This window comes from Dermacentor albipictus, chromosome 4 (genome assembly GCF_038994185.2).
Source record: "Dermacentor albipictus isolate Rhodes 1998 colony chromosome 4, USDA_Dalb.pri_finalv2, whole genome shotgun sequence".
In the NCBI taxonomy this organism is placed as follows: domain Eukaryota; kingdom Metazoa; phylum Arthropoda; class Arachnida; order Ixodida; family Ixodidae; genus Dermacentor; species Dermacentor albipictus.
Window position 1 is genome coordinate 18,827,504 of NC_091824.1, and position 26,360 is coordinate 18,853,863.

General features: G+C 46.1%; 2 protein-coding genes across 2 annotated transcripts in view; one reads left to right on the forward strand and one right to left on the reverse strand.

Annotated features, from left to right (window-relative positions):
* Positions 1–1,373: 1,373 nt before the first annotated feature.
* CysRS (cysteine--tRNA ligase, cytoplasmic) lies at positions 1,374–4,343 on the reverse strand. The gene has a single exon (XM_065450893.1). It carries the CDS (start codon positions 4,260–4,262, stop codon positions 1,971–1,973), a length of 2,292 nt encoding a protein of 763 aa, XP_065306965.1. The 5' UTR covers positions 4,263–4,343; the 3' UTR covers positions 1,374–1,970.
* Positions 4,344–4,543: 200 nt separating this feature from the next.
* The window catches only part of LOC135917324 (GATA zinc finger domain-containing protein 1), a 45,543-nt gene continuing 23,726 nt past the window's right edge, over positions 4,544–26,360 (forward strand). The window contains exons 1-3 of the mRNA XM_065450909.1: positions 4,544–4,924; positions 6,185–6,244; positions 14,681–14,861. Of these exons, the coding sequence (XP_065306981.1) occupies positions 4,637–4,924; positions 6,185–6,244; positions 14,681–14,861 (529 nt within the window). The 5' untranslated portion in view covers positions 4,544–4,636. The remainder of the gene's footprint in view (positions 4,925–6,184; positions 6,245–14,680; positions 14,862–26,360) is intronic.

Consider the following 26,360-nt stretch of genomic DNA (forward strand, 5'->3'; position numbering starts at 1 on the left):
GTCATGGTATCAGCATTCATCATATCCTATACAAAAAATTGAACAGTAAATTATGTGACACCAATATGCACCTATTCTTATCCCACTACAAGATAGCAATGGTCATTGTAACAAGATAATTATTTGCTTTAGAGTAAAAACTTAATTTTACTAGTTTAAACTTAGAAGAATCCTGAAGCAATAAAATGACGGACACCGACCAAAAGAAGTACTGAAAAAGGAATAAATCTATATCACGTTTCGGCTTCGGAAGCTTTGTTCACAATGGGATGAAGGAAAGTTCATGGAAGCTTGTGTATACTTCAGAACGTGATGTAAGCAGTGCATGTATGAGGGGGTAGGGTTCCCTCATTTCGATTGAGCATGTGACGTGTTTTTTGTGTCTCCAGTGATTCCAGATACAGCCGCAATTTCAGGTTTCTCTCTTGGTCGATAACTCTCAAGCGATTGTAGTCATTCTTGTGGCCTATTGCATCCGTGTGCTCGACAAGGGCGTTCGATACTGTACGTTTCTTTTCGACATCTTTCTGATGCTGCCTCAGTCTCTCTTTGTAGTTGCCCAATTCCCCGATGTATGTGTAGTCACAATCTGCGCAGGGTATCTTATAGACTACGCCGGGAAACGATTCTCTTGGAAGCCTGTCCTTGCCCCCAAGTGCTTGCCTCAGCTTAAACACTGGCATGTGCGCCACCTCGACGTCATAACTGCGCAGAACGCGAGACAAGGTTTCGCTTATCCCTGGAACATAGGGAATGCAGCATGCTTTCTTGGTCGGGAATTAGCCGGTCAGACTGAATTAGACAGGCGGCGTTCCACAGCACTCAAAAATGACGTGGGATAGCTGCTTGCCGAGAGATCCCCTCGTACGTGGTCCAAGTCAGTGGAACGACTTTCTGCTGTGGTGCATATGCGGTTCGCACGGTTGAGCAGGGAGGCAGCAACGAACCTTTTGTGAGCACCAGGATGAACGGATTGAAAGTTCAGGTAGCGGCCAGTGTGAGTGTCCTTACGGTACACGCATCTGGTGACAAGTACGTCTAAAAATGGGGGTCTGCTGTTAACCTTTGTCTCAACTGTAAATTGGATGGCCTTTTCCCAACTGTTTACGTACGCAGTGAACGAAGCCAAAGCCCTGCACTGAATCACACAAAAACAGTCATCCACATAGGGCAGAAAAACTTTTGGCCTAGGACTGAGGGACGCGAGAGCACGGCGAAGGATCCCGTGCAATTCTCACATAGAAGAGGAGGTAGGCATTGCTTCAGAAAAGGAGGCCATGCAATGAACAGTTTAGCACTTATCTCCATGCAGTTCCACTCAATACACTCCCAGCTTAGCTTGCACTCATACTGAAACATTAAAAGGCCGACAATTGTTATCATCATCATCACCAATTTATTTCAATGGTTAGAAACATTAAAAAATATGAATTACTGAATGAGCAAATGACAATAAAAGGAAACAAACAATGACAGATGCTCATTAGGGTATTGTTCAAAACGAAAAAAAAAATTTGTAGCTGTACAGCAGAACAACCAAATGGCAATAAATTTAACACCCATTTACAGATCAACACTACTGATACATGGGACCAGTGAAGTGATTAATACAAGCTTGTGCGTTATAAAACTTCAAGATATGCCATCCTGTGCAACATGCTCTTGACATAGAGGAAACAGAATCAACTTTAGAGACCTGAATACCTCATATATTCCAGAACAACATTCAAGAGCATCTTTGCCACCATTATTATCATAGCAAATTATCTGGAAAAGCTTCAATTGAAATAAGCCACACATATAAATTGCAAATCATCTTGAATACCAGGATATTGGTTGCAAATATAAATCTCAACATTCTCCAATTATACGAAAGCTTGCAATTATAGCAATTGATGAAATTCACAAATGCAGAAGAAGTAAAGTGAAAGCATCTCCTAGCATGTGTTTTCTCCTCACAGCCACATGTCTCACGGAACATGACTCGTGGCTTCCACACTGTTCTGACTAACAGGTTCTTTCATCTCTGTAAGGTACTTCTCATACTTCTTCTCTTGTGCTTCCTGCAGTTTTTTCACCTTCTTGACCTGCCCCTTACTCAACTCTTTTCCTTGTGCATCATGGGTAGGCAAGCCAGTCTCCGGGTCAAACTGGCTGTACTTGTCTGTTTCATTTAGGAACATTTCCTTCGGGTTGATGGCTCGTTGCATGTCGCGTTCTGCTTGCTTGAGTTCCATCTCCCGCTTTCTCCTTTCTTTCTCTTCCTTTTTCTTCTCTTCTTTCCTCTTCTTCTCTTCCCTCTCTGCCATGATGGCCTCCCTACCTACAACTTTGATAACTGATGTCAAGGCCCCATTCTCATCCTCACGATCTTCCAAACGCACTCCCAATTCAGGAAGCATGTTATCTCTCAGGTGGTCACACCACTGAAGAACTTCATCACCTTCATTAGAGCCGGTAAATTTCTTTGCAATGCTACGTACATTCTGCCGAAATGCAGAGAGAACTTCTAGGTAAGGCTGTAAAAGCTCTTCGTGAGGCACATTCGACTCTTTGCCATCGCCCGCTCCAAATCCAATAGCAGGAATCACGCTTTCATTAGCAACTCCAAACACTTGCAAGATGTGCGTAACGTATCCTGCGATATTGCGAAGCAGCGTAACGTCAGGAGATTTCTTCGATTCCACTTTGCCTCTGATGTACACATTGCAGGCAGTTACAGCTGAGCGCAGGGCTTCCAGAGCGGTCCTGGTGTCAATATTGTCACACAGTGCAGCATGCACACCATCCTTGGCTGTGAGGAATTTGTTGTTGAGCACCACTTCCTCTTCTGACCACTTCACAAAAGCACGAATGCTGTCAGCTCCCGGTGCACCCCGTAGAAGATCCTTGATGTTCAAAAAGAACTCGCTAAACACCTTCTCCCACTGTGAGGACATGTCCATAGTGCTCTCACTGTAGTCCAGTGTGTCCTTCCAGGAATGAAGGAGAAATGCCATGCGCAACCTTCGTGCAGAGTGTCGACTTAATGCATCACGAATGCTGACAAAGTTTTTGAGTGACTTGGACATTTTGCAGCCAGCGATGGTCAGGTGCCCTGAATGCAAAAAGTAACGAACCCAATGGTCATTGCCAAAGTAAGCTTCGGCCTGGGCTAGCTCGTTGTCATGGTGTGGAAACTTGAGGTCGTATCCACCGGTGTGGATGTCCAGCGACGAACCCAACAGGCTACCTGCCATCACCGAACACTCGATGTGCCAGCCGGGCCTGCCAGGGCCCCAAGGCGAATCCCATGCCGGTTCGCCCGGTTTGGAAGCCTTCCAAAGCGCAAAGTCGTTGGCGCTCCTTTTTTCGTCGTCACCGGCCACGTTAAGCGCCCCTTCACCTTCTTTCAACGCCTTCTGGTCGCCGTACGCCTCGGGCACGAGCTTCGCGTAGAAATGTTTCGGGTCGGCGTCGAAGCGAGCAGTGTCGAAGTACACGGAGCCGTTTGAGACGTAGGCGAACCCACAGTCGATGATTTTCGTGACGTAGTCGACAATCTCAGGAACGTATTCACTCACACGCGTCACGACGTCGGGTGGACGCACTGCAAGCGCCGCCATGTCCTTGTAGAACGCTTCCTCCCAGTGTTTGGCTAATTTAGCGAAGATGGAGTGATCCGAGACAGTCGCGCCCATTTTTGAGTCTAACCATTCGGACACCGGATCCTTGGCGTTGTCAAGAAGCGCCTGCGCCTCGCGTTCTCCGCAGCTGTCATTTAAAGATTTTTCGAAAACGTCAAGAGCTTGCAGCGACTGATCCAGTAGGCGTGAACACATGACTCGCTTGTCGGGGTCATCCTCTTTTTCAAGTTTCGCTTTGTACCGTTCGATAGCCGTCTTCACGTCACTGTGAAGTGTACTGGGTGGCCGCTCTAGCTTGCTGCGGTAGCTCGCGAAAAGATGATCTTGCCTAGCCCGCTTGATAATCTTGTCGTCGATGTCCGTGATGTTCATCACGTAAAACACGTTGTAGCCGAAGTAGTCCGTAAGTACCCGACGAAGGATGTCGAAGCTGATGTAAGAACGGGCATGGCCCATGTGGGAAGCGTCATACACGGTTGGACCGCAACTGTACCAGAGCACGCGGTTTGCATCTTGCGGCACAAATACCTCTTTCGACCTCGTAAGGCTGTTGTACAGGCGTAGTCGCGGTGCGCTTGAATTTTCTGGCGATTTCCACGGTGGCTGAGAACGCTTGGCGCTCTTCGAATCTGCCATGCTGGCAGCTGAGACGGCGGAGACCAGTGATTGATCCGACAGCAAAGCGTGAAAGCCGGCTACGCAACGGTGTCAGCAACTGGCAAATGAAAGGATGTAGGATGGACATCGACAGCAGCGGCAGTTTGCCTAAAGTTAATAAATATGGTCTATAAAAACAAATAAATAACAAAAATATTTTTCCATTGCCTTAAAAATTGTCATACTTGACACAAATATGCAAAATTTGCGCTTAGTTTAACACTTAGCCGTTGTCTGTGGTTTCTTCCTCGGTGTACGGCGCCACCGTCGCATCATCTTTAAACAACATGGAGTTCGTGTTCGCCGCTTTGGCTTCTTGACAGCTACGTTTGTCTCTTGTTTCACCCTTAACGATGCCGTTCGGTGTGAAACCGATGTGCACAACATGCAAGACTACCGTTTCTTCCATGTGGCGGAAGAACGAGAAGGGCGACGTCATATGCAATTCTTGCGCGCTGCGCGGACACACGGCGTCGACGGAACCTGAGCAGTCAGCTGCTAAGGAGACGAACGGGAACGGCTGCCCTTTCACGTTGCGCAAAAGTACCAGAGCAAAGAGCTCCAAATTGAGGCAGCAGCAGCAGCAGGCAAAGACAGCGGCACCTAAAGGAAAAGGTCGTCGGGCAATTTTCAAAAGAACGGTTTGTAGTTTGCTTTCCATTTGTGTCACCTGGTGCGATAGCGTGCATTGGAAACCATTCCGTCTTGAACGGACAAAATAACGCTGAAATTTTGGACAAGTGTGAAACAACCATGCAGTAATCGTAGTTTCTTCTCTTTTTTTTTGTAGCTTCTGCTTGTGTTCAGTTGTACAATTTCGTTGTTAAATTCTTTCAGTGCTGCGTTTGTCGCCCATATGCAAGATACCTTTTTCGTGTGAACTTGCCATCGCCGCTTTTGTATCTTTAGAAAATAGGCTGCACTTGTTTTTCTTCTTTTCTTTTTTTTTCGAAACTATGACATCGCATCATTTTGCGCCCGTGCTAGACATTTTATGCTTGAACCAGCGGCGCTCTGAGCTTTTTTTGAGATTCTTCTCCTGATTCGTCCTTGCATGCGGGCACACTGGTATCGAGGGATCAGCGTTCTGCACGTTGTCCATCCTGCATGCGTGGACGGTTATTTTCCGTCTCCTGAACCTCGCATCCACGCGCTAGACTAGCGTTTCCCGAACGGCACGTTCTACACCGCAAGTAATGGCGACCCAAGACAGAGATAAGCCCAATATGGCCAGCTTGCGGCCAGTCGTGAGCTGGATTCGGCTACGGTCTCCGTGTACCGAAACGGTCGCGATTTTACTGCGTTCAATTTGCCTTCACGTCGTTACGGTGCGGTCACTGTTGTGGGATAATAGCTCTCGTTGTTCAGCGGCGTTCTACACCTCTGGTTCTCGACGTAGTGCCGCAACCGCGCTTGCCGCGATGCGGTTCGATTTGGATCCGAGCGCTTTGCAGGGCATCCTGAATACTACCACCACCGCATTGTCGATTCCGCCCAACGCTTGGTGCACGATTGCGTTAGTGAAAAGGCTAGCACTGTTTCTACTTTAGCTAGCAGACAAAAATTGGAAGTCGGCACTGATTTATTATTACAATAGTGTGCACAAGTGACGTCAGATAATGGGAGAATGAACGCCTTCTAGAATGCTAACATTCGTTTTGTAACCCTCTCCCATCCCATTGACAAAACATCAAAGAGAGCTTAACTTTGGAAACACTGCAGCCTTAAAACCCAACCATTTTTACCTGATGTTAATACGTTTAGTGCTTGATGTAGGATCGGGGAAGATTAGCTAAATTTGACATTTATGCAGCACTTCTTATGTTACAGTAATGCATTAAATAGTGGCTTGTACAGTGCGTTTCTGAATGTTTGATGGTTTGTGAACTATTTCCTTGCAGCCTTTGAGAGCACCAACTGCTGTGGCAACATGCGTTACCAGTGATTACGTGTTTTTTCGGGTAAGCATTCAGGCTCACTTTCACCTTCAGTATATGTTTATTTTTATCTTAGATTGCTGCACAGGCTAAAGTTTTGTATTATGCTTTGCATTAGCCTACCAAGTAGGCTGTGCATTTTCTATTTGTTGTTTTTATAAAAGAAATTTTCATTGTGCTCACAATAACAAAGTTTGTGTACATGCAACAAGAAATGATCGCTTCTTAATGGATGGTACCGTGCCCTGTATAGTGGATAATGTAATGTGATGATGATTCGTAATCCAGATGTCCAAGACCGGCTGAGCTTGAAAGAGCATAAATTGACGGAATCATGTTACATGGTACTTCAATGACTGTAGGCAATCCACCTAAGGTGCACACATGTTCTGCTATTCCAGTGCATACTTGTTGAAAACAAGACATCGTGTAAATTTGTTGTAGGCACGTTTATCTGTGCTGCACTTTTTTCCCCCTTCCACATTGCGCAAGAGTAGTGTTACTCTAGGGTAGTATGGAACATTTTCATTGTGTTAATGAGAACAGTGTAATAGCCACAGAAATAGCACAGTCATAGGAATCTATCACTCTTTGTGTTTCATAGTGAACTGGGATGCCTTTTATGGGCTCACTTTACATATTACATCTGTAGTGGCGGGGCATAATGTTACATAAAACATTTTAACCATTTGTATTTTTGTCATATGGGCACCTTCGATCACAGTTTAGACCAATCGGGATCATCTTTCTTGATCGTAATTGAGATACTTGCTCAAGTTGCAGAAGAAAGACAATCTTGGTCAGAAATTTGATCCCATTCAGTATCGACATGACTGCACAGTGCAAAAGACGAGGTGAAGAAAGGACTCAACACGGTTCATATGCAAACTTCATCTTGAGCTGTGACATATGACTGCCTCCTTCCAAGCTGCTTGGAGATAATACACAATTTGTGTTACATTTTGGTCTAATCTTTCTTTAATAATTTCCTCATGACATTGTAGCGATAGAGCTAATCCTACTACCAGCACTTCTCTTTCAAACCAATATGGTCACTATCATCATGATCATTGTTACTCTCTCTAGCAAGAAACTTTCCATCAGTGGTGGTGGTGTAGTACTTGAAAGAATACTGTGCAGAAACCTGCAACCATTTCTTGCCATATTATTTTTTTTTAGGTTAAAACTATTGTAATGATGCAGCATTTCAATTACTGTATTTATTTGATTATAAAGTGGTCACAATTATATGGCAGGGGTGCAGTTGTGGGACACAAGAGAAAGAACTTAAGTATGCACACTAATATGAGGCAGTATAGAGTAGACAATGGATTTTTCAGAATCACCACTGATTGCCCGAAATATCAAATAATCAGAAGCTTCCCACAATAATTGGTGCGGTTTATATGCGAACTTCGCCTTGAGCTGTGACTTCACAGCAGTGCAATTCACTCTAGCCACACCAGGAAGCCGCATGATAAAGTGAAATTCACTGGGCCGTGAAGTCGCAGCTCAAGGCGAAATTCTCATGTAACCTTTACTGCTAAAATTTTAAAATTCTCGGTGCAGGTTATACACGCAAAACTACGGTGCTGCTTCACCTGCCAAGGCTTATTATTATTAGTTCCTACAATTTACGCTGCCGTCTGAAATCTGAGTCACTGAAAATGTGGCGTTGCTGCAGCCATATTGCAATAGTAACTAAGTCTATCAGACTCGCATATAAAGCAGGGAATGACTTCAAAACTAAGGATTTCGGAAAAAAGAACCTTGCCTTATATTCTAACACATAAGGTAACCTTGGCTGCTATTAAAGGTTGCAAATGAATTGAGTGCAGTATTAAAGGATGCCCTCTATGAAAGCTGACACGACTGCTTTCAATATCTCTTTTCCATGATCATGAGAAACTATCAAAGCAGGGACCCACCGTGGTTGCTCAGTTGCTATGGTGTTGGGCTGCTGAGCACGAGGTCGCAGGATCGGATCCCGGCCACGGCGGCCGCATTTCGATGGTGGCGAAATGCGAAAACACCCGTGTACTTAGATTTAGGTGCATGTTAAAGAACCCAAGTGGTCGAAATTTCCGGAGTCCCCCATTACGGCGTGCCTCATAATCAGAAAGTTGTTTTGGCACGTAAAACCCCATAATTCAACTATCCATTCATGAGTGATGAATGTAACTTAAGTAGAAGTGGTTTTGCTTCCTGCCACTTATTTAGGCAACTGTGTGATGAAATGAGCAATCAATCTTTCAAACTTTGTACTACAGCTTTGACAACACAGCAGAGTAAGAAAACACGCAAATTGTATATCTACATTAGTACATACAAAAAAATTCTGTACAACTATACATGGCTTAATTCCGGTCAGAGACATCAAATATAAGCCTGAATCTGTCGTCTAAAACATTCAACACTTTAGAAAAGATAATGCAGAAGATTCGTGATAAGAAGAACATGAAACATATAGATACAAGAACAATAAGCAAGCAATATGCAGGCTACCGAGCAGTTAAGGAAATAAAGACCTAAGTTTGACATCCTTACTTGAGTTATATCCAAACCTGACACATCGCACTTGTTCAACAAACAAGGTATATTATTTTCCAACAATTGCAAGCTATATGTGGGATGATATTGTTACGTAAGAAGACGCAGATGAAAAGCTATATACAAGTATATCTACAACGTATTACGCCGCACTTGTCCAAGAAGCAACAGCCCGTGCTAGCCTCCAATCGTTGTCGTCGTCTTCTTACTGCTCGCCTCTTCGTCATTGGTAATACTATTCTGTAGCACTACCCCCGGCAGCAAAAGGGCCGTCCCGGAGCGACTAAAGATCCGACTCGGAAGCAGTGTAGTAGGCCTTGAGCCTACTGACATGCACGACATCACTAGATGCCAGAGAAAAGGACGAGGTTGAACCCACAGGAGCAATTTCGTAAGTCACAGGCGTCACCTGGCGCAGCACGCGGTAGGGCCCTGTGTATCGCGAAAGGAGCTTCTCTGAAAGTCCGACGTGACGAGAGGGCTACCACAGGAGCACGAGCGCACCAGGCGAAAACTGTACGTCATGGTGGCGAGCGTTGTACTGACGCTGCTGAGTGGTTTGCGAGTCCGTCAGTCGAGCACGGGCAAGCTGGCGTGCATGGTCGGCGAGGGCGATGGCGTTGCGCGCATACTCGCTTGTTGAGATCGAAGCAGGAGGAAGTGCCGTGTCAAGGGGCAAGGTCGGTTCGCGACCGTAGAGTAGATAAAAGGGAGAAAATCCGGCGGTGTTGTGCCGGGAAGAATTGTACGCAGATGTTACGTAAGGAAGGGCAATGTCCCAGTCGTGGTGGTCCTTGGAAACATACTTGGACAGCATATCGGTAAGAGTACGGTTTAACCGCTCTGTCAGGCCATTGGCTTGAGGATGGTATGAAGTAGTCAGCTTGTGTTGAGTGGAGCAGGAACCTACAATGTCGGCGATAACTTTAGAGAGAAAGTTACGACCACGGTCAGTGAGCAGTTGTCGCGGGGCGCCATGAAGTAAGATAATGTCACAAAAGAGAAAGTCCGCGACGTCAGTGGCGCAACTAGTAGGGAGAGCCCACGTGATAGCGTATCGGGTGGCGTAATCAGTTGCGACGGCTACCCATTTGTTCCCAGAGGATGACGTGGGAAAGGGACCGAGGAGGTCTAATCCAACACGAAAGAACGGTTCCACAGGGACGGTGATCGGCTGGAGATGACCGGCAGGTAGTATCTGAGGTGTTTTCCGATGCTGGCAGGTATCACAGGCAGCAACATAGCGTCGGACAGAGCGAGCGAGACCAGGCCAATAGAAGCGGCGACGGACGCGGTCGTACGTGCGGGTTACCCCAAGATGTCCTGCAGTGGGTGCGTCATGCATCTCAAAGAGCACAGTCTGTCATAGCTGTTTTGACACGACAAGAAGATCAGAGCCGTCAGGGAGGAAGTTCCTTCGGTACAGAATGCCGCCCTAGAGGACATATCGGCGAACGGATGCGTCGGTAGGTGTAGAGCGCAGACGCTCGATAAGTGCTTGCAGCGATAGGTCTCGGTACTGCTCGTCGGCAATGATAGCGAAGGCAGACACATAGAAAATGCCGTTGGCGGTACTACTGTCGGCGGCGTCAGGCTCGTCTACCAGGTAGCGAGACAGGCAGTCAGCGTCCTTGTGGAGTCGGCCAGATTTGTAGATGACAGTATATGAATATTCTTGGAGGCATAAGGCCCAGCGACCAAGTCTTCCTGTAGGATCTTTCAGTGAGCATAACCAGCAAAGCGCGTGATGGTCTGTGACAACGGAAAAGGGTCGGCCATATAAGTATGGGCGGAACTTCGCCACCGCCCAAACTAGGACCAGACACTCACGCTCAGTGATGGAATAGTTGCGCTCCGCGGGTGAGAGGAGCCTGCTGGCGTAAGCGATAACACGGTCGTTGCCGCGTAGGCGTTGTGCCAGTACTGCTCCGATTCCGTGACCGCTGGCATCAGTACGGACTTCGGTAGGCGCAGAAGGATCGAAATGGGCCAGAACGGGAGGCGTTGTGAGAATGTCGATTAGATGAGAGAATGCAGAGGCCTCGTGATCGCCCCACTGGAAAGGAGAGTCTTTTTTCAAAAGGTCGGTTAGCGGTCGTGCTATGGCGGCGAAATTCCTCACGAAACGGCGGAAGTACGAACAAAGGCCGATGAAGCTGCGCACATCCTTGACACACTTCGGAACAGGGAAGTGCATAACAGCATGGATCTTGCCTGGGTCCGGTTGCACTCCGTTCGCGTCAACGAGATGCCCAAGGACGGTAATCTGGCGACGGCCGAATTGGCACTTCGATGCGTTCAGTTGCAGACCGGCGCGACGAAAAACGTCCAGGACTGCCGAGAGGCGCTTGAGGTGCGTAGCGAACGTTGGGGAGAATACTATAACGTCGTCCAAGTAGCATAGGCATGTGGACCATTTAAAACCGTGAAGAAGGGAGTCCATCATGCGTTCAAAAGTGGCAGGAGCGTTACATAGACCGAACGGCATCACTTTGAATTGATAAAGACCGTCCGGAGTTACAAAGGCAGTCTTCTCACAGTTGAGAACGTCCATGGCAATCTGCCAGTAGCCGGAGCGGAGGTCAATAGAGGAGAAGTAGCGAGCACCATGGAGGCAGTAAAGGGCGTCATCGATCCGAGGTAGGAGATACACGTCCTTTTTCGTAACCCTGTTAAGGTGCCGATAATCCACGCAAAAGCGCCATGACCCAACCTTCTTTTTTACCAGTACAACAGGTGACGCCCATGGACTACATGACGGTTCTATGATGTTCTTGGCAAGCATTTTGCAAACTTCTGCGTGAATAACTTGACGCTCAGCCGGTGACACTCGATACGGGCGGCGATGAATAGGAGGGGTATCGCCGGTATGAATGCGATGTTTACCAGCTGTAGTTTGGGCCAAAGAACGATCGTTAAAGTAAAAAATATTGTTGTAGGAAAACAGAACGCGGTAGAGCTCACAAGCGTGCTCGAACGGCATGTCGGGCGCAATCATTTTCTGTAAGTCGGCGATGGTACAAGTTGTCGACTGCAATGGTAGAGGAGGATCGGCTGAATTGTCGTCTACCTCAATAGATGCTATTAAATGATCCTCGAATGAGCAAAGCTGGGCCAGAGACATCCCGCGTGGCAGCACTTGTGCCGTCAAGCCAAAATTGACCACTGGCAGGCACACGCAATTCGCCGTAATAGATAAAAAACGGTATGAGGTACCGTGATCCCATGTGTAAGGAGGACGTCTTGCATAGGAGCCGCGATATAGTGACCGTCGGGCACTGGTGGGGATGACACTAGGTCAACGTAAGTCAGTGCCGAAGGTGGCAAGCGTACGAAGTCGGCGGAACTGAGGCGACTGGGGTGTGGTTCAGCGGGATCCAGAACAGGCAGGTCAAGGCGGAGAGTACTGGCGGAACAATCGATGAGAGCAGAATGTGCGGAGAGGAAGTCTAAGCCTAGGATGATGTCATGGGGACAGTGGGCGATGACTGTGAATAGCACAATTGTGGAGCGATCGGCGAAGGACACACGGGCGGCACACATACCAATTACGGGGGCTGTTCCGCCATCGGCAACACGGACAACATGCGTCCTGGCGGGCGTGATTATTTTTTTGAGGCGGGTACGAAGGTCAGCACTCATTACGGACAAATGCGCTCCAGTGTCTATAACAGCAGATACAGGAACACCGTCGACTTGCACGTCAAGAAGGTTCAAATGAGTGGGCAACGTCAGTAGAGGATTTGGCGGCGTAGGGAACAATGCAGCGTCACCTTGAGGCGCTGCATCATCTAGTTTTCTGGCTGGGAGCGGCGTCCGAAAGGAGTCAGCGAAAAGGAGCGACGGGGTTGGGGAGAGTGAGATTGTCATCGTTGGGGTGAAGGTGAACGAGAATAGGGGCGGTTCGGCGCAGGAGAGTCAGTGGCGGCATTATCGGAGCGTGCGGCATAGGGACGAGAAGGGCCACCTGAGGGGCGAGAGTAGGCAGTATAAGCAGACCGGGTCGGGGAAGTCCAGCGACTTCGACAGTGCCGAGAAATGTGCCCGATGTGACGGCAGTGAAAACAAATGGCCTTGTCGTCAGCAGTGCGCCATTCAGATGGGTCGCGGAAGCGTGGTGGGTAAGAAGATGCGGGACGGGGTGGAATGGAAGAAGCCAAATGGGTATCAGGGCGATGGGCCGAGCAGATGGTGTGAAGGCCCATGTTTTCAAACTCCTGGCGGACAACTGCCTGGATCAGGGAAACCGTGACTGCAGGTGCGTTGGTGGGGCTGGAGTCGAAGGTAGCCGGATAGGCGGCCTCAATCCCAGTCCTCGACGTCTTCCCCATCTTTGCCCGAGAATAAGCCAGGATCACGAAGAGCAGGGAGAATGATGTAGGTCGTCGAAGTGGCAGCAGGTGTCGGAGGCGGCTGAGTCGAGTTGTCATCGCCGGGAGCCATGAAGCGAGGCTCGACGTACCGTCCACTGCAAAGCTCCGTGACAAGGTACAGGGAACGTCCACCTTCACCAGATATGTTATGTAAGAAGACGCAGATGAAAAGCTATATACAGGTAAATTTACAACGTATTACGCCGCACTTGGCCAAGAGGCAACAGCCCGCGCTAGCCTCCAATCGTCGTCGTCGTCTTCTTACTGCTCGCCTCTTCGTCATTGGTAATACTATTCTGTAGCAATATGTAGGGTCCACCTCAGGCTTCATAGGCTACACTTAACAAGTTCACATAATGTGCACATCACCCGTTATCATTATGCTTAAAACTTAATGGGCTCAAAATTTCACATGTTAGTCATAGTTTGTTTTATATTAGAAAAGCATTCCCAAGCTAATCTTCATTAGCACAACTAATTAACTCACTGTGCAGTATCTTTTGAACAAACATTATACCACACAATATTAGAAATCTTGCATAAAATATTTTTTTTTTAATTTAACGAGTCTAACCAGATTCGTCTGCATTGTGGTTCCCTGGACAAAGTGGCAGTAATTTAAATAGGAGACAAAAAGCATTTATAAATTAATAACTTGGCATACTTTGGAAACAGGTAATGGTTCCTATAAAAATGCCCATTATTTGTCACAATTGTTGCAGTACACAATTCACGTAAGCATTCGGTGTTAGTGTTTCAGAAAAATAAACTCCCTAAACTTTTTACAGATTTAAATGCTTGGATTTGTCCCACAGCAACACTGGAGCTATAAGACATAGTATTGATTTTCATTTGAACTACATGAGGTTCTTTAATGGACGCCTAACCTGTTCTAGCCTGTAGCCATCATTTCATGACATTATACTAAATCTCAGCTATTAAATCTGAATGGGATGCCTAAGTGAGAGACAGCCTGATATTGACGTATTGGGTAGTCGTTTCATAAAAGCATATTCGTATGTTGCCAGCTGTGGCTCGGAAAACTGCTCTACACGGAATTTCCAGCCAGGATGAACACTCCAGCAAGCTTGTGAGGTCGTGCTTATTCAAGCATGTTAATTGAGGTTGTCATCTCTGCAGTACTGACTGTTTTCCATGCTACCATAAGTAGTGAGATGGTTAGCCTACCGATTCTGCGTCTGTGTGAATATAAAGGCATTTCTTCATGCTAGACAGCCATTTCAAATTCTTTCCAGTTGTTGTAGACGGTGTGAAATTAAGTTTGGACAATCATTGAAGTATTTCTAAATGGAACTCAAATGCTTTTCTTCAGCAAAAGCTTTCAGGCTAGGAAAGGTTAAATCTTAGTATGCAAGCATTTTGGCATCCCTTGCGCATCAGTACTATATGGCCTCCATGGCTGGGAGTCAAGCCCGCAACCTCGTGCATAACAGCAGGTCCTGCTTGTTGGTGTTGTTTGCTTTCTGTGCCATTGCTTACTGTGAACAGAAGCATGTTGGGCCTGGTGTCTTCACAGGGCACCTACTACCAGGTGGGGGACATTGTGGCCCTGATGGATGAGAATGACGACACCTACTATGCTCAAATTCGAGGCCTGCTGCAAGACCAGTATTGCGAGAAAAGTGCAGTCATCACATGGCTGCTTCCTACTTCGGAGAGCCCAATGGACCACTTCGACCCTTCCACCTATATTCTGGGTAACTACCTCTTTTGTCAATTGCAGAAAAGAATATTGCAGACCTGTTGAGCCATCCATGGAGGCATCCATGGATGGCACATACAACTTGTATGTTAAATCTCTGGCAGTAAGTGGTACGCATGTCCCAGTGCTTGGCAGCCACTGCAAGTCATTGTGGCAGGTCTGTCCATGTTCACACAAATGAAGAAATTTATGGAGTGTTGATGAATCTAAATAATTAAAAATCAGTGATGAGGATACCGCAGGGGCATCTGCGTCCGCAGGCGTTTAGTGTGTTGCAACACCACGTGCCCGAGCACGCGAGGGTTGGACCCTTCTGCGTGTAGCTGTGCACAGCTTAGCCGTGTTTGGGGAAAAGAGGATCCTGGGGGTTGAGCCAATGACGGGTGATTGGACCTTTGCGATCCCTCGGTGGCGGCAACACACCTCTTATATATATCAGTGTACTTATGTGGTAAAATAAACTTCTTCTTCTTTGGCCTTGGCTTCACGTAGACGGCACCCTTGGACTGAACCACCCGGGGGAAATCGGTAGTTGCCTTTTCCTGTCCTCCTCTCCAATCTTCGTCATTCGCTCCAACTTTTGATCTTTCCTGTTTTCTCTTCATTTCTTTTTACTTCCGCTCTTCCCGTAAGCAAGGGTTGACCATGTGTGGTGCAATGAACCTTGGTTGTACATATTTGGTTATAGTAAAAACGTACAGTTGACGACCGCAGGACTTGTTTCTTTATAAGACCTTCAGCGTCCCCTTGTTGGGCTTCATGGTGGTTAGCTGCCGTTACTGCCGAAAACTGAACATTTCTTATGGATAGTTCATTTCCCAAACTCTTTGATTGCCCTCAAAAGCAAGGGCGCCCCGAAGAAGCATTTATATTTTTTGGCCAACACACTCAAAACTTCACCCGCTATCAAGTAATTCACTCTGAGAAACCAGGAATGACAACGAGAATGATCTCACCTTTCCTCGTTTCCAAATGTCTAACTCAAACTGTTGGCCCAGGCTATAAGGCATATAGACTAGCAAGTGGCAACCTCCTCTTAGAGCTGCATGACAAAAACTAGTGTCAAAAATTATGTAACCTAGTGTCTACAGTCGAACCCGGCTATATCAAACTCTCAAAGAAACGCCTATCAGTTCAACAAAGAACATAATTTGATATAAGCTTGCTAAAGAATTGGATGTCGTGAAAGCACATACCATTTATAAAATCACTTTGTTGATAAAACAGCTTAGTTTCGCATGAAATAGTCCTGTATTTTCTTCTGCTTGGGCAGTTTCATTGCCTGCGACGCACGGACTTCTCCACATTGTCTAAGGATTCGGCGCAGCTTAGGCCGCAACCTTCCACATTCGTGCAGGAACACCGGGCTAGTGCAAGTGCACGTATCACCTTGGAGGATGTGGGCAAAGGACCATCGTTGCTTTCCTCATTGTGCCCACTTTCACTTGTGCTCAATACAATGTTGGTAATGTAGTCTTCGTTTTCGGGCTCTCCTGTGGTCACGACACCATCATCTGCAGTCACAAACTCCTCGACCGTCGATTCGTCAACGGCTTCCGGAAATTCTGACAGCTCGGTTCAAACTTCAACAACACCAGCAGCAGTTTCGTCGTACTCGTCAGAATTTACAGTCATCACCAGGCACGCGGAAGCCGGCACATATGAAGATATATGTATATGGGTCGCGAATTTGTCTGCTTTAGCCCTAATCTCCCCCTTAAGGCACGTCCACGCTAGCGGCAAACATGCCGTAACGGCGAACCGGTCTCCAGTGCCATAGAACGTCTGCTGCACAAGAGGTATCCAAAGTTAACAGCAGTTTGTCTGGAGCACCGCCCTCCACACGAACGACGGGCCAATCAACGACCGCGAAGATACACGCCTCCGCCACCGGCGTCACAAACATAGGCCGAGCTTCTGCTCCAAGCAAAATAATTTCCATCAGATAAAGCGATGCGCAAATTGTACATTTTATGAAACACGATAGCGACTGCCAATGTTAAACACGAACGAGAGCTCAGTTACTTGTCAAGTTCGGCTGCAGTGCGCAGCTACCGACGGCAGACGACGGGCTCGGCTGTGCTCGCATTGCAGCCGGTGGCGGCGCTGCTAATATTACCACATTTTCTTCTTTATGTATTATTATTGCGAAGAGGGACAACTGTAAGAAAATATTGCAGCTTGTAAGCGTCAGTGATTCATGAACTTTGAACTTTTGTGAGTGAACAGGAGAAGGCCTAGCGACGATATCGGCGCCGCCAAGTGACCACCCTGAGCACTCCTTGGTCGCTGATTGGCCACTTCACTGTATGGCTGCCGCACGAATGGGTCCCAGTCCCATCCTCTCTACAGCAAAGAAATCTTGCCGTTCACCGGCAAACGGCGTGTGGCGAGTTGCTGTGCCATTAACATGAACGGGCCTTTACTCTTCAAAATCGTGCTGAGAGTGCTCCTTGGAATCTTGCACGCTGTGGGGACATCTGACTCCTCACCACGTTCAACTTGTTTGATGATTTCGAGCTTCACGGCAAAAGGCAAATTCTGCTGCTTCATCATGGCAACACTGCGGGAAAAGGCCCACAAGGCACAAACATAATGAACATAAGAAGCAGCGAGACAACTCGCACTTGCACCATCTTGCACTGTGAGGGCACAAGAGCCTCTGATTGGCTGTCTGAGCAAGCACTGTGGGCGGGCCAGGATAATTTTTTGCAACGGGTGTCGACAGCTCGCTCGACACAGCGCGGTCACAGTAGGGAGAGTGGTTTGATGGAGCTGCACCGCTGGATTTCTCTGTCACCGCGAGGAAAAGACAACTTCTGAGGGCACTTTTCCACCGCTTTACGTTCCATATATCGGGAGTTGCTGCTATTTTTGTTCGATGTAAGCTTAACTTTTCCTATACAGTCGATCCCGAATATATCGAACCCGGATATATCGAATTATTTCCTATATCAAACAGTTGAAAAATCCCCTTGGGAATCCCATGCAAAAGTATAGCGCTATTGTTCGCATATATAGAGCTCCTGTGCTCCGGCAAGTGCGCTTCACCCATCGCATCCCACCCCCGCAAGTGCGCTTCTCCTCACGAAGCTCTCGCGATGTTCCCGTGATCTCACGCGCGCCGCCCCACACTCTGAGAAAGAGGCGTGTGGGTAAAAGGCACGTGACGAGGAGCACTTGGAGTGCGATTGGGTGTGAAAGGGAAGCGGAAGGGACAAACCACACTGACCGCAGGCACCCATTTCCTGTGTTTTGGTTGGCTCACACCGCTGGCGCAGCAAGACGAACAAGGTCAGTACAGCTGGGGCTTGTGGTAGTGCAGAGATGCGAAGCGCTGCATCTTTCCATTCACTTTGTTCCTTTTATTCACGAGGCCAACGCAAACGCTTGAGACTCGTGTGGTGCAGTGCATTTTTCTTTCCGCTTTTGGCACGTGTTCCGGAGCCATGGCCGCGAAAAAATGCAAGAATTTGGATTTTTCAACAAAGGCGGACATCATTTGATGACGGGTGGAGGCTGGCGAAGAGAAGTCGTCGGTCGCCACGGCGTTTGGAATTCCTCGCAACACCCTGAGTACGATCCTCAAGAACAAAGCCGATGTTAAGCTGAAGGCAGTGCAGTTCAGTCGCCCTGCAGCGTGTCGTGTGCGTGTCCCAACCTTTGACAAGGTCGAGAAAACATTGTACGCCAGGTTTTTGGAAACCCGTGCCAAGAACATACCTGTTGACGGCCCAATGCTCATGGAGAAGGCCAAATGGTTTGTTGTGGCCTTCGGAGAGGAAAGCTTCACTGGTTGGCAGGAGTGATTTAAGAGTCGCTACAGCATCGTCAGAAAGACTCTTTTGGGTGAAAGCGAGGCGACTAGCACAAGTCACGTAGAGAAGTGGTTGTCCGAAGAGTGTCCAAATATTTCCGACAGCTTTTCGCCGTCGCAAATATTCAACGCAGATGAGACAGCTCTGTGTTTTTCGCTGTGTTCTTGTTTCTTTACGCGCCCTGTAGGCACAGATCGGTAAGTTCCCATTCCTAATTCTCACATTTGGTTCCAGTGTACTGCCAGAAACAATAGAAGCAGGTTACATTAAGATCCGAGTAAGGCAGTACATCCCTAACTCTCTCCATTGCTTCAAATGCCAAAGATTCGGCCACAGTTCACAAAACTGACAAGGCCGACAGACCTGTGGTAAATGCAGTGCACACGAACATGCCACTGAATCCTGTGATAACCCTCTGCACTGTGTAAACTACAATGGGGACCACACTGCATACTCGCGATCCTGTCCGTCCTGGAAAAGAGAGAAAGAAATCATAGCAATTAAGGTGAAGGAGACCCTTGCATTCAAGGAAGCATGGAGGTGGGTGTCCTACCTTCCAAACAACTTTGCCCATGTGACGTGTCTGGTGGCAGTGACACAACGGCTTCTGGCGGCTGTCCGGCCCACATGCAGCGAGTCGGCAATGACGCCATCTGTCCCCCTGGCGGTCGCAGCTAGTGCTTGGACGTTGAACGAGGCCTCAAAGGTCTTGTCCAATGCAGCGAGGCCTTCACGTCAAACACAGCGCTCGGAAGAGCGCGTGTCCAGTGGCTCGCAAGAGGCAATGGACACAACGAACAGCGAGACGGCGCCACCAGCACCGAAGAAGCGGCAAGACTCTCGTGATCACTCCAAAAAAGACAAAGCTCGCGTCACGGCGCCTGGAAAGGGCCCGTGAGCTTAATCCTCATCTCTTAAACGCGCAGCACACAACACATTTACCACAATGGAGACACAGATACCACAATGGAGTGTCAGAGGACTTCTTCATTACCTCGACGACATCACAGAACTACTACACAAACATAATCCAAAGTTGCTGTATGTTCAAGAGACACATCTGAAACCTACGAACACTAATTTCCTTTGTAAGTACACCATCTTCCGAAAAGATGCGACAAAGCTAACGCCTCTGGCACTGTAGCAATAGTAGCCAACAAGTCGGTCGCTTGCCTACCCGTCGCCCTTCAGACAACCGTTGAGGCAGTGTCAGTTCGGGCCATTCTTTTTAATAAATTGGTAACTGTAGGTTTCATTTATATACCCCTGAACCATCATGTCGAAAAAGCAGTCCTCTGCAACCTCATTGATCAGCTTCCCGAGCCTTACATACTCATTGGAGATTTTAATGCTCATAACACGCTGCGCGGAGACTCGTGATGCGACGAGAGGGGACGACTAATTGAAAACTTCATTTTAAACTCCAGTGTGTGCCTCTTCAATAAGAAAGAACCAACGTATTGTAATCCTCACCATAATTCATACTCGTCAATAGACCTGTCTATCGGCTCCCATTCTATCTTCCCTGATTTAGAATGGTGTGTTATTAAAGATCCATTCGGAAGTGATAACCTTCCAGTAACTCTAAACCTAGTAACACAACATGACTCCTCTCCACATGTGCCTCGCTGGAAACTGGCCTCGGCTGACTGGGAAGCTTTTAAAGAATCCACCTACTTGTCACGAGATTTCACAAATAATTTTACCATAGATCATGCCGTATCATAGTTTACCGCTTTTATCATTGACGTAGTAGTTCTGCGGAAACCTAGAAGGTGGAGAGGCATAATTAATAAAGGGAACGGGTGGATGTCTGATTTTCCCTTTATTTTATCATTGATGCATCAGAAAAGTTCATCCCTCAAACAAAAGGTAGTTCACATGGAAGACGAGTTCCCTGGTGGAACAATGACTTCAGACAAGCGCGATAAAGCAAAACAAAGCATGGGACATTCTGCGTCAATACCCAACTGTAGAAAACCTTGTCCATTCAGTATAAATCAAAGGGAAGGCGCACGCGACGACAGGCTAAGATAGAAAGCTGAGATAAGTTTCTTTCGGGAATCAATTCATATACCCAAGAGACAAAAATGTGGAATGCACTCAGAAGGCTAAAAGGGCAGCAAATTTATCTGTTGCCTGTGGTGAAAGACCAAGGGAATACTTTGCAAGACCAAGCAGACTCTCTTGGGAAGCACTTTGAGTATGTCGAGCTCAATCCATTATTCTCAATCCTTCCGTAACCGCAAACAAATAGAAGAATGTAAGCCAATCATATGTAAATGCAGACAGAACTAACCGCACAACCAGCCTCTCAGTATTGCCAAGTTGAGAGCTGCCTTGATCGCATGAAAGCGCTCTGCACCGGGACCTGACAGTCATGTATGGCACGATCAAAAACTTACACCTACACCCTGACACACAAGTTACACTACTCGCATTTTTCAATACTATTTGGGGGTACCTTCCATCCACATGGAAAGAAGCGATTGTGATCCCTGTTTTGAAGCAGAGTAAAAACCCTTCCTTGGCGGCAAGTTATCGCCCGAGAGCTCTTACAAGTTGTTTGTGCAAGCTTTATGAAAAAATGTATAATTGTAGACTCATACATTTCCTTGAACTCAACAATATGCTTGATCCTTATCAGTGTGGCTTCAGAGAAGGGCAGTCCACAACCGATCATCTAGTGTGCGTTGAAGGATATATCCGCGATGAATTTATACCTTAACAGTTCTTCTTATGAATATTCCTCAATATGGAGTAGGCGTATGACACAATATGGCGTTATGGGATCTTGAAAGACTCATAGGCAGAGAGTTTATTTTTCCGGGAGGGTTGGGGGGGAGGGTTGGAGGGGGGGGAGGCTGTGGCCCGACCAGCACTCTGAACCACACATTATATATATATATATATATATATATATATATATATATATATATATATATATATATATATATATATATATATATATATATATATATATATATATATTTCTTCCACTTGAAGAAACTTTGTGTGACCTCGAAGAATTTAGCGGTGACGTGACGGCGTTGTGTGAGAATATATGACATCATAGTAGGAGACAGTTCAATTTCACAGCCTGAGACTTTTCGGTGGTACCAATACTGCTTCGCCTTTCCGGCGAAACTGTGGCCTCTCTCTTTTTCTTTCTCTATGAGTCCGAATATAAGCACTGCTGTGCATGACTGCTGTTGATCCTGATTTCGAGGGAAACCAGTTTGGCCTCATTTTGTTAATTAAGTGAATTATCTGAAAAGCAGTGTAATAGGCATAGAATGTTTCAAAATCCCGGCTTTGCTCACACCGCATCGAAAGAGTGCGCGTGACGCTACATTTCGCTAAAGCCTTTATCTCTCACGCCTGAAACTTGCTTGGGACCAAAGCCTAATTAAGGTGACCGTTTCACTTTTCATGAAAGTGTATACAAGCTGCAAAAACAGGTTTGTGTCAAAAAAATGAATGCGAAATAAACAGACCAGGAAGTGACCAACGTTTAGAAAAAAGGCAAAACCGATATGTTCAAGAAAGTAAATATACCACTTCTAAATCAGCCTAATTGGCCATCGGCATGCCTGCACAAAAAAAAAAAAGAACCATCAGATTTCAATGCGCCTTTATTATCTATGAATTCATAAGTTCCGTTGAACACCAGCTGTTGCCTAGAGGACGTATTCGAATAGGTCTTCTTTTGCAGTGACGCAGTACTGCGTCTATTTTAGCACATCTTCAGTAGCTTTCTTGACGACCAACCCCGGAATTCCACGGCAGACATTCGTTATCCTTGTCTTGAGCTTATCTGACGTCTGTCTCGATCATGTAAGCAAGGTCTTTCACATAACCCCAAAGAAAGAAATTGAGTGGAGAAAGGTCGGATGACCTAGCCAGCTAATTTATAGGCCCGTGCCTTCCTATTTATTGGGCATGAAACGTCACATCCAGCCAGTTTCGTGCTTGGCTGCTGCTGTGTGTGAGTTCCCTATCTTGCTGATACCACAGAACTGGAAGATATAGTGGGACTTCGCTGAGAAACTCATCCACCACTCCTCAAGGATTTCGTTCACATAACGCTGTCCAGTCAGTGTGTGACCAAAGAAGATGGGACCAATTGTAGCACCGGCGTAAATTCCGCACCACACATTGAGCGACCACTGCTACTGGGGCCAATTGCGTGTTGCCCAGTGTAGATTGGAGTTCATCCAATAGTGTACATTATGTAAATTTACCTAGGCACTTCTGGGAAAATTGGCTTCATCTGTGCACAGGATGTTGCTCAAAAAGTCTGGTGACTCATCGGTTTTTGTGAGGACCCAATTCGAGAAATCTAGACGATTCTATAGGTCCCTATCTTCCAAGCATTGGTGCTAGTTAAGGTGATACATGTGAAAAGCCATCATTTAGAATCCTCCAAACTGATGACTTGAAAATTTGTACCTAGACGGTCACATGCCACACACTAGCATGAGCGTTTGATTCCATAAACTCTAAAACATCCGTGCGTAGGTTAAGACACAAAGATGGAGTCCTCTGCCACTGTTTCTTGAAGCTGCCGGTTTGTCATAGGTTATCATAATTTCTTGTGATAGTCTATGCGTTTTGTCTACCACCACACTTCCATGATTGATATATATATATTTGAGGCCTTCCTCTTCTTGTCATTTGCAGATCCAAAGGCAAGAATGTTTATTTTTTGCTCATTAGAGAAACACATGGCGAGTGAGACGAAACAAAATGCACCTTTAAACCTTTGCACTGACATTGTCAATTCGCTTTTGTGATGATAGGTTTTGTGGGGGAAAAAAAGCATCTGTGCACTTCATCTATGCTAAGACAATAGATAGCACAGCTTGTTTCCACCTAATACCAAACGTGGCATGTTACATCGGCCGGAGTTCAGTAGATAAGGCACTATAGTCAGATAGAACCTAAGTCTAGATTCTACTTAAGTCTGCTGTGAAGCCCCACCCACGCCCGATAACCACTAGCCACTGTTCCTCTGCGAGGCTGCAAATAGTTCGTTCTTCAAACTTTTCCTGTTACCTAAATAAGGCAGTAACCACAAAAACAAAGTTATAAGTGCTTAATTTTTTACGTTTTCACTGGTCTCTTATAGTGAAACGGCGAAAGCCTAATTCTTTAATGAACTGAAATAAAATGCTTGCTTCGCTGCCACTATTTCCTGTCAAGTTTCACTTCAGTTGGCAGTGAAGTTTCACGAGTGAAATGGGCTCAGCAACAAAATGAACTGTACTGAGGACTTTTGAAGAGTGAAATTCTCAGACTCCATACACTTTGTCCATGTCTGTTGCACACCTCATCGCTTCCGCCAATGAAAAGACTTCAAGAACAGTATATGCTCCGGCAGTATCAAGTACAACGCCATTTTTAAAACGTCGCATAACGATAGTTTTGCTTGCTTTTGTGATTGGCTAGCGGAGTCGCACAATACTGCACAGTTCGTGTAACTTGGTTGCCAACTGCTTCTTTTTTTTTTTAAGTTGTATCCTACTATAGTTTGATCACGATGCTTTTCTTTATTTCCTTTATTTCGTTCTGAATAACTCGGAGGGAGTCTGTTAAAGGGCGCTGCTTTATGATCCAAGTGGCAGCGCAGTCACGTGGTATTCTCCATATTTCGCGGAGTTTATTTATCTATCGGAAAAAAATTGGTACGCAGTTAGCATGCCGAAGAAAATACCGCAGTTGTCCCTTGACTGTGCCTTCAAATGCCTCATTGATGTTTTTATACTTAGCATAGTACATCTTGAGTTAGATAATTAATTACAATTACCTGATTAAATCTCAGTAACGAAAAAGTTACTGGAAGTTACTACACTGTACTGTAGACAATATTAACTATGTTTCCTGCGAGTAACGCACTGCTCTGTTTCTTTTTTTTTAAATCTTGGTGCACTATAGTTAATTGGGACACCTTATATACACCTGATATATATTTATGACCTTTGCATGCAAGTGATGTTTCCATCCCTAATAAATGTTCTAAATTATTAGAAATTGCTTTTTTTTTCCTTGAGTTGTTAGTTTTGCTTACTGGAAAGAGAAGCAATACTGAGACACACAACATTCACCTGCATTTCACTAGCCATTGATAAAAGACTCTGCCAAAGGGCTCACTGAAGTCTATAGTCTTTTTTCCAATTAAAAAAGCATGCAAAGCAATTTGAAGCGTGATGAACATACAGCAACATATTCATTCTCTAGGCATAGGCTATCTATACCATTGGAAATAAATTTTTGTTGGCTACCTACATCTCCTTCAAAAATATAACAATATATTTAACTATACCCACAGGACACATCCTGTGTGTATATTTAAATACATTGTATATGTGCATGGTGTTTACAGTGGGAATTTAAAACAATATCGAAGTGAGAAAATATGGATAAGGCAGCTGCCACTAGTGCTTCTAATGCGTGTGTCCTCTTATTGTCAGTATTTGCAGAAATACAGCGAAAGTATGAATTAAAAGCCGTGCACGTCCACGCCACCAATGATGCAGTAAGCTATTAGCCCAAGTAAAATTTCAAGTGAAAAGGTCGAGGAAAGTCAATAAAAATATAAAATGTATGTGACAAAGCTCTGGTAATGGCACTTTAGGTGTGCGTAGGGGGGAGGGAGGGGGCTTCGGCATCGCTCAAGGGGGGGGGGAGGGGGAGGAGAAGGGGTGCTGAGCCCCACCCCACCTGGAAAATTTTGGAGGGGGCTTGGGCCTCAGAGCCCCCCCATAGTCGGCGAGACATGTCGGGAATGGGCATCCATGGAAATCTGCTAAACGTAATAGAAACCTATTTGTCGAATCGTATCTTCCACCTGAAAATCAGCGACGTATTGTCGCGACCTTTTTTACAAGAAACTGGTGTACCCCAGGGAGGCATACCCGGCTGCACACTCTTTATCGTTAAGGTGAACACGCTTCATGCTTAATTGCCACCGGCAATCCTTTATTCCGTCTACGTGGACAATACTCAAATAGGCTTCAAATCCTTTCACTTCGCAGTATGCGAGAGACAGGTACAGCAGGGCTTGAACAAGGTATCCAAGTGGGCAGAAAAAAAATTTATTTAGAATCAACCCCCACAAAATTTCTTGTTTTCTTTTTATGAGAAAGAGAGGCCTGGTTCCAGATCCTTGTGTAGAACTGTGTGGACAACAAATACCTATCAACGAAGAGCATAAATTTCTAGGTATTATACTTGACTCCAGGCTTACTTTCATTCCCCACATTAAATATCCTAAAGAAAAATGTCTAAAAACAATGAACTTACTAAAAAATTCTATCCCTCACAACATGGGGTAGCGACAGGAAGTGTTTGATGAATCTTTTTAAGAGCCTGATTTGATCCCGATTGGACTATAGTGCCGTCGTCTATAACTCTACCTCTCAGAGCATGCTGAGACATCATGCTAGATCCTGTCCACCATCTAGGTATCTGCTTAGCCACTGGTGCTTTCAGGACAAGTCCTATTGAAAGCTTATATGACGAATCAAATGAATGGTCACTCCATCTGCAGAGAACTTACATAAGCCTCACATATTTTTTCAAAATACACTCCAATCATGAACATCCATATTTTAGTACCGTTCATGATATGATGTGTGCTATACTTTTCCGTAATCGTCCCTCTGTAAGACAGC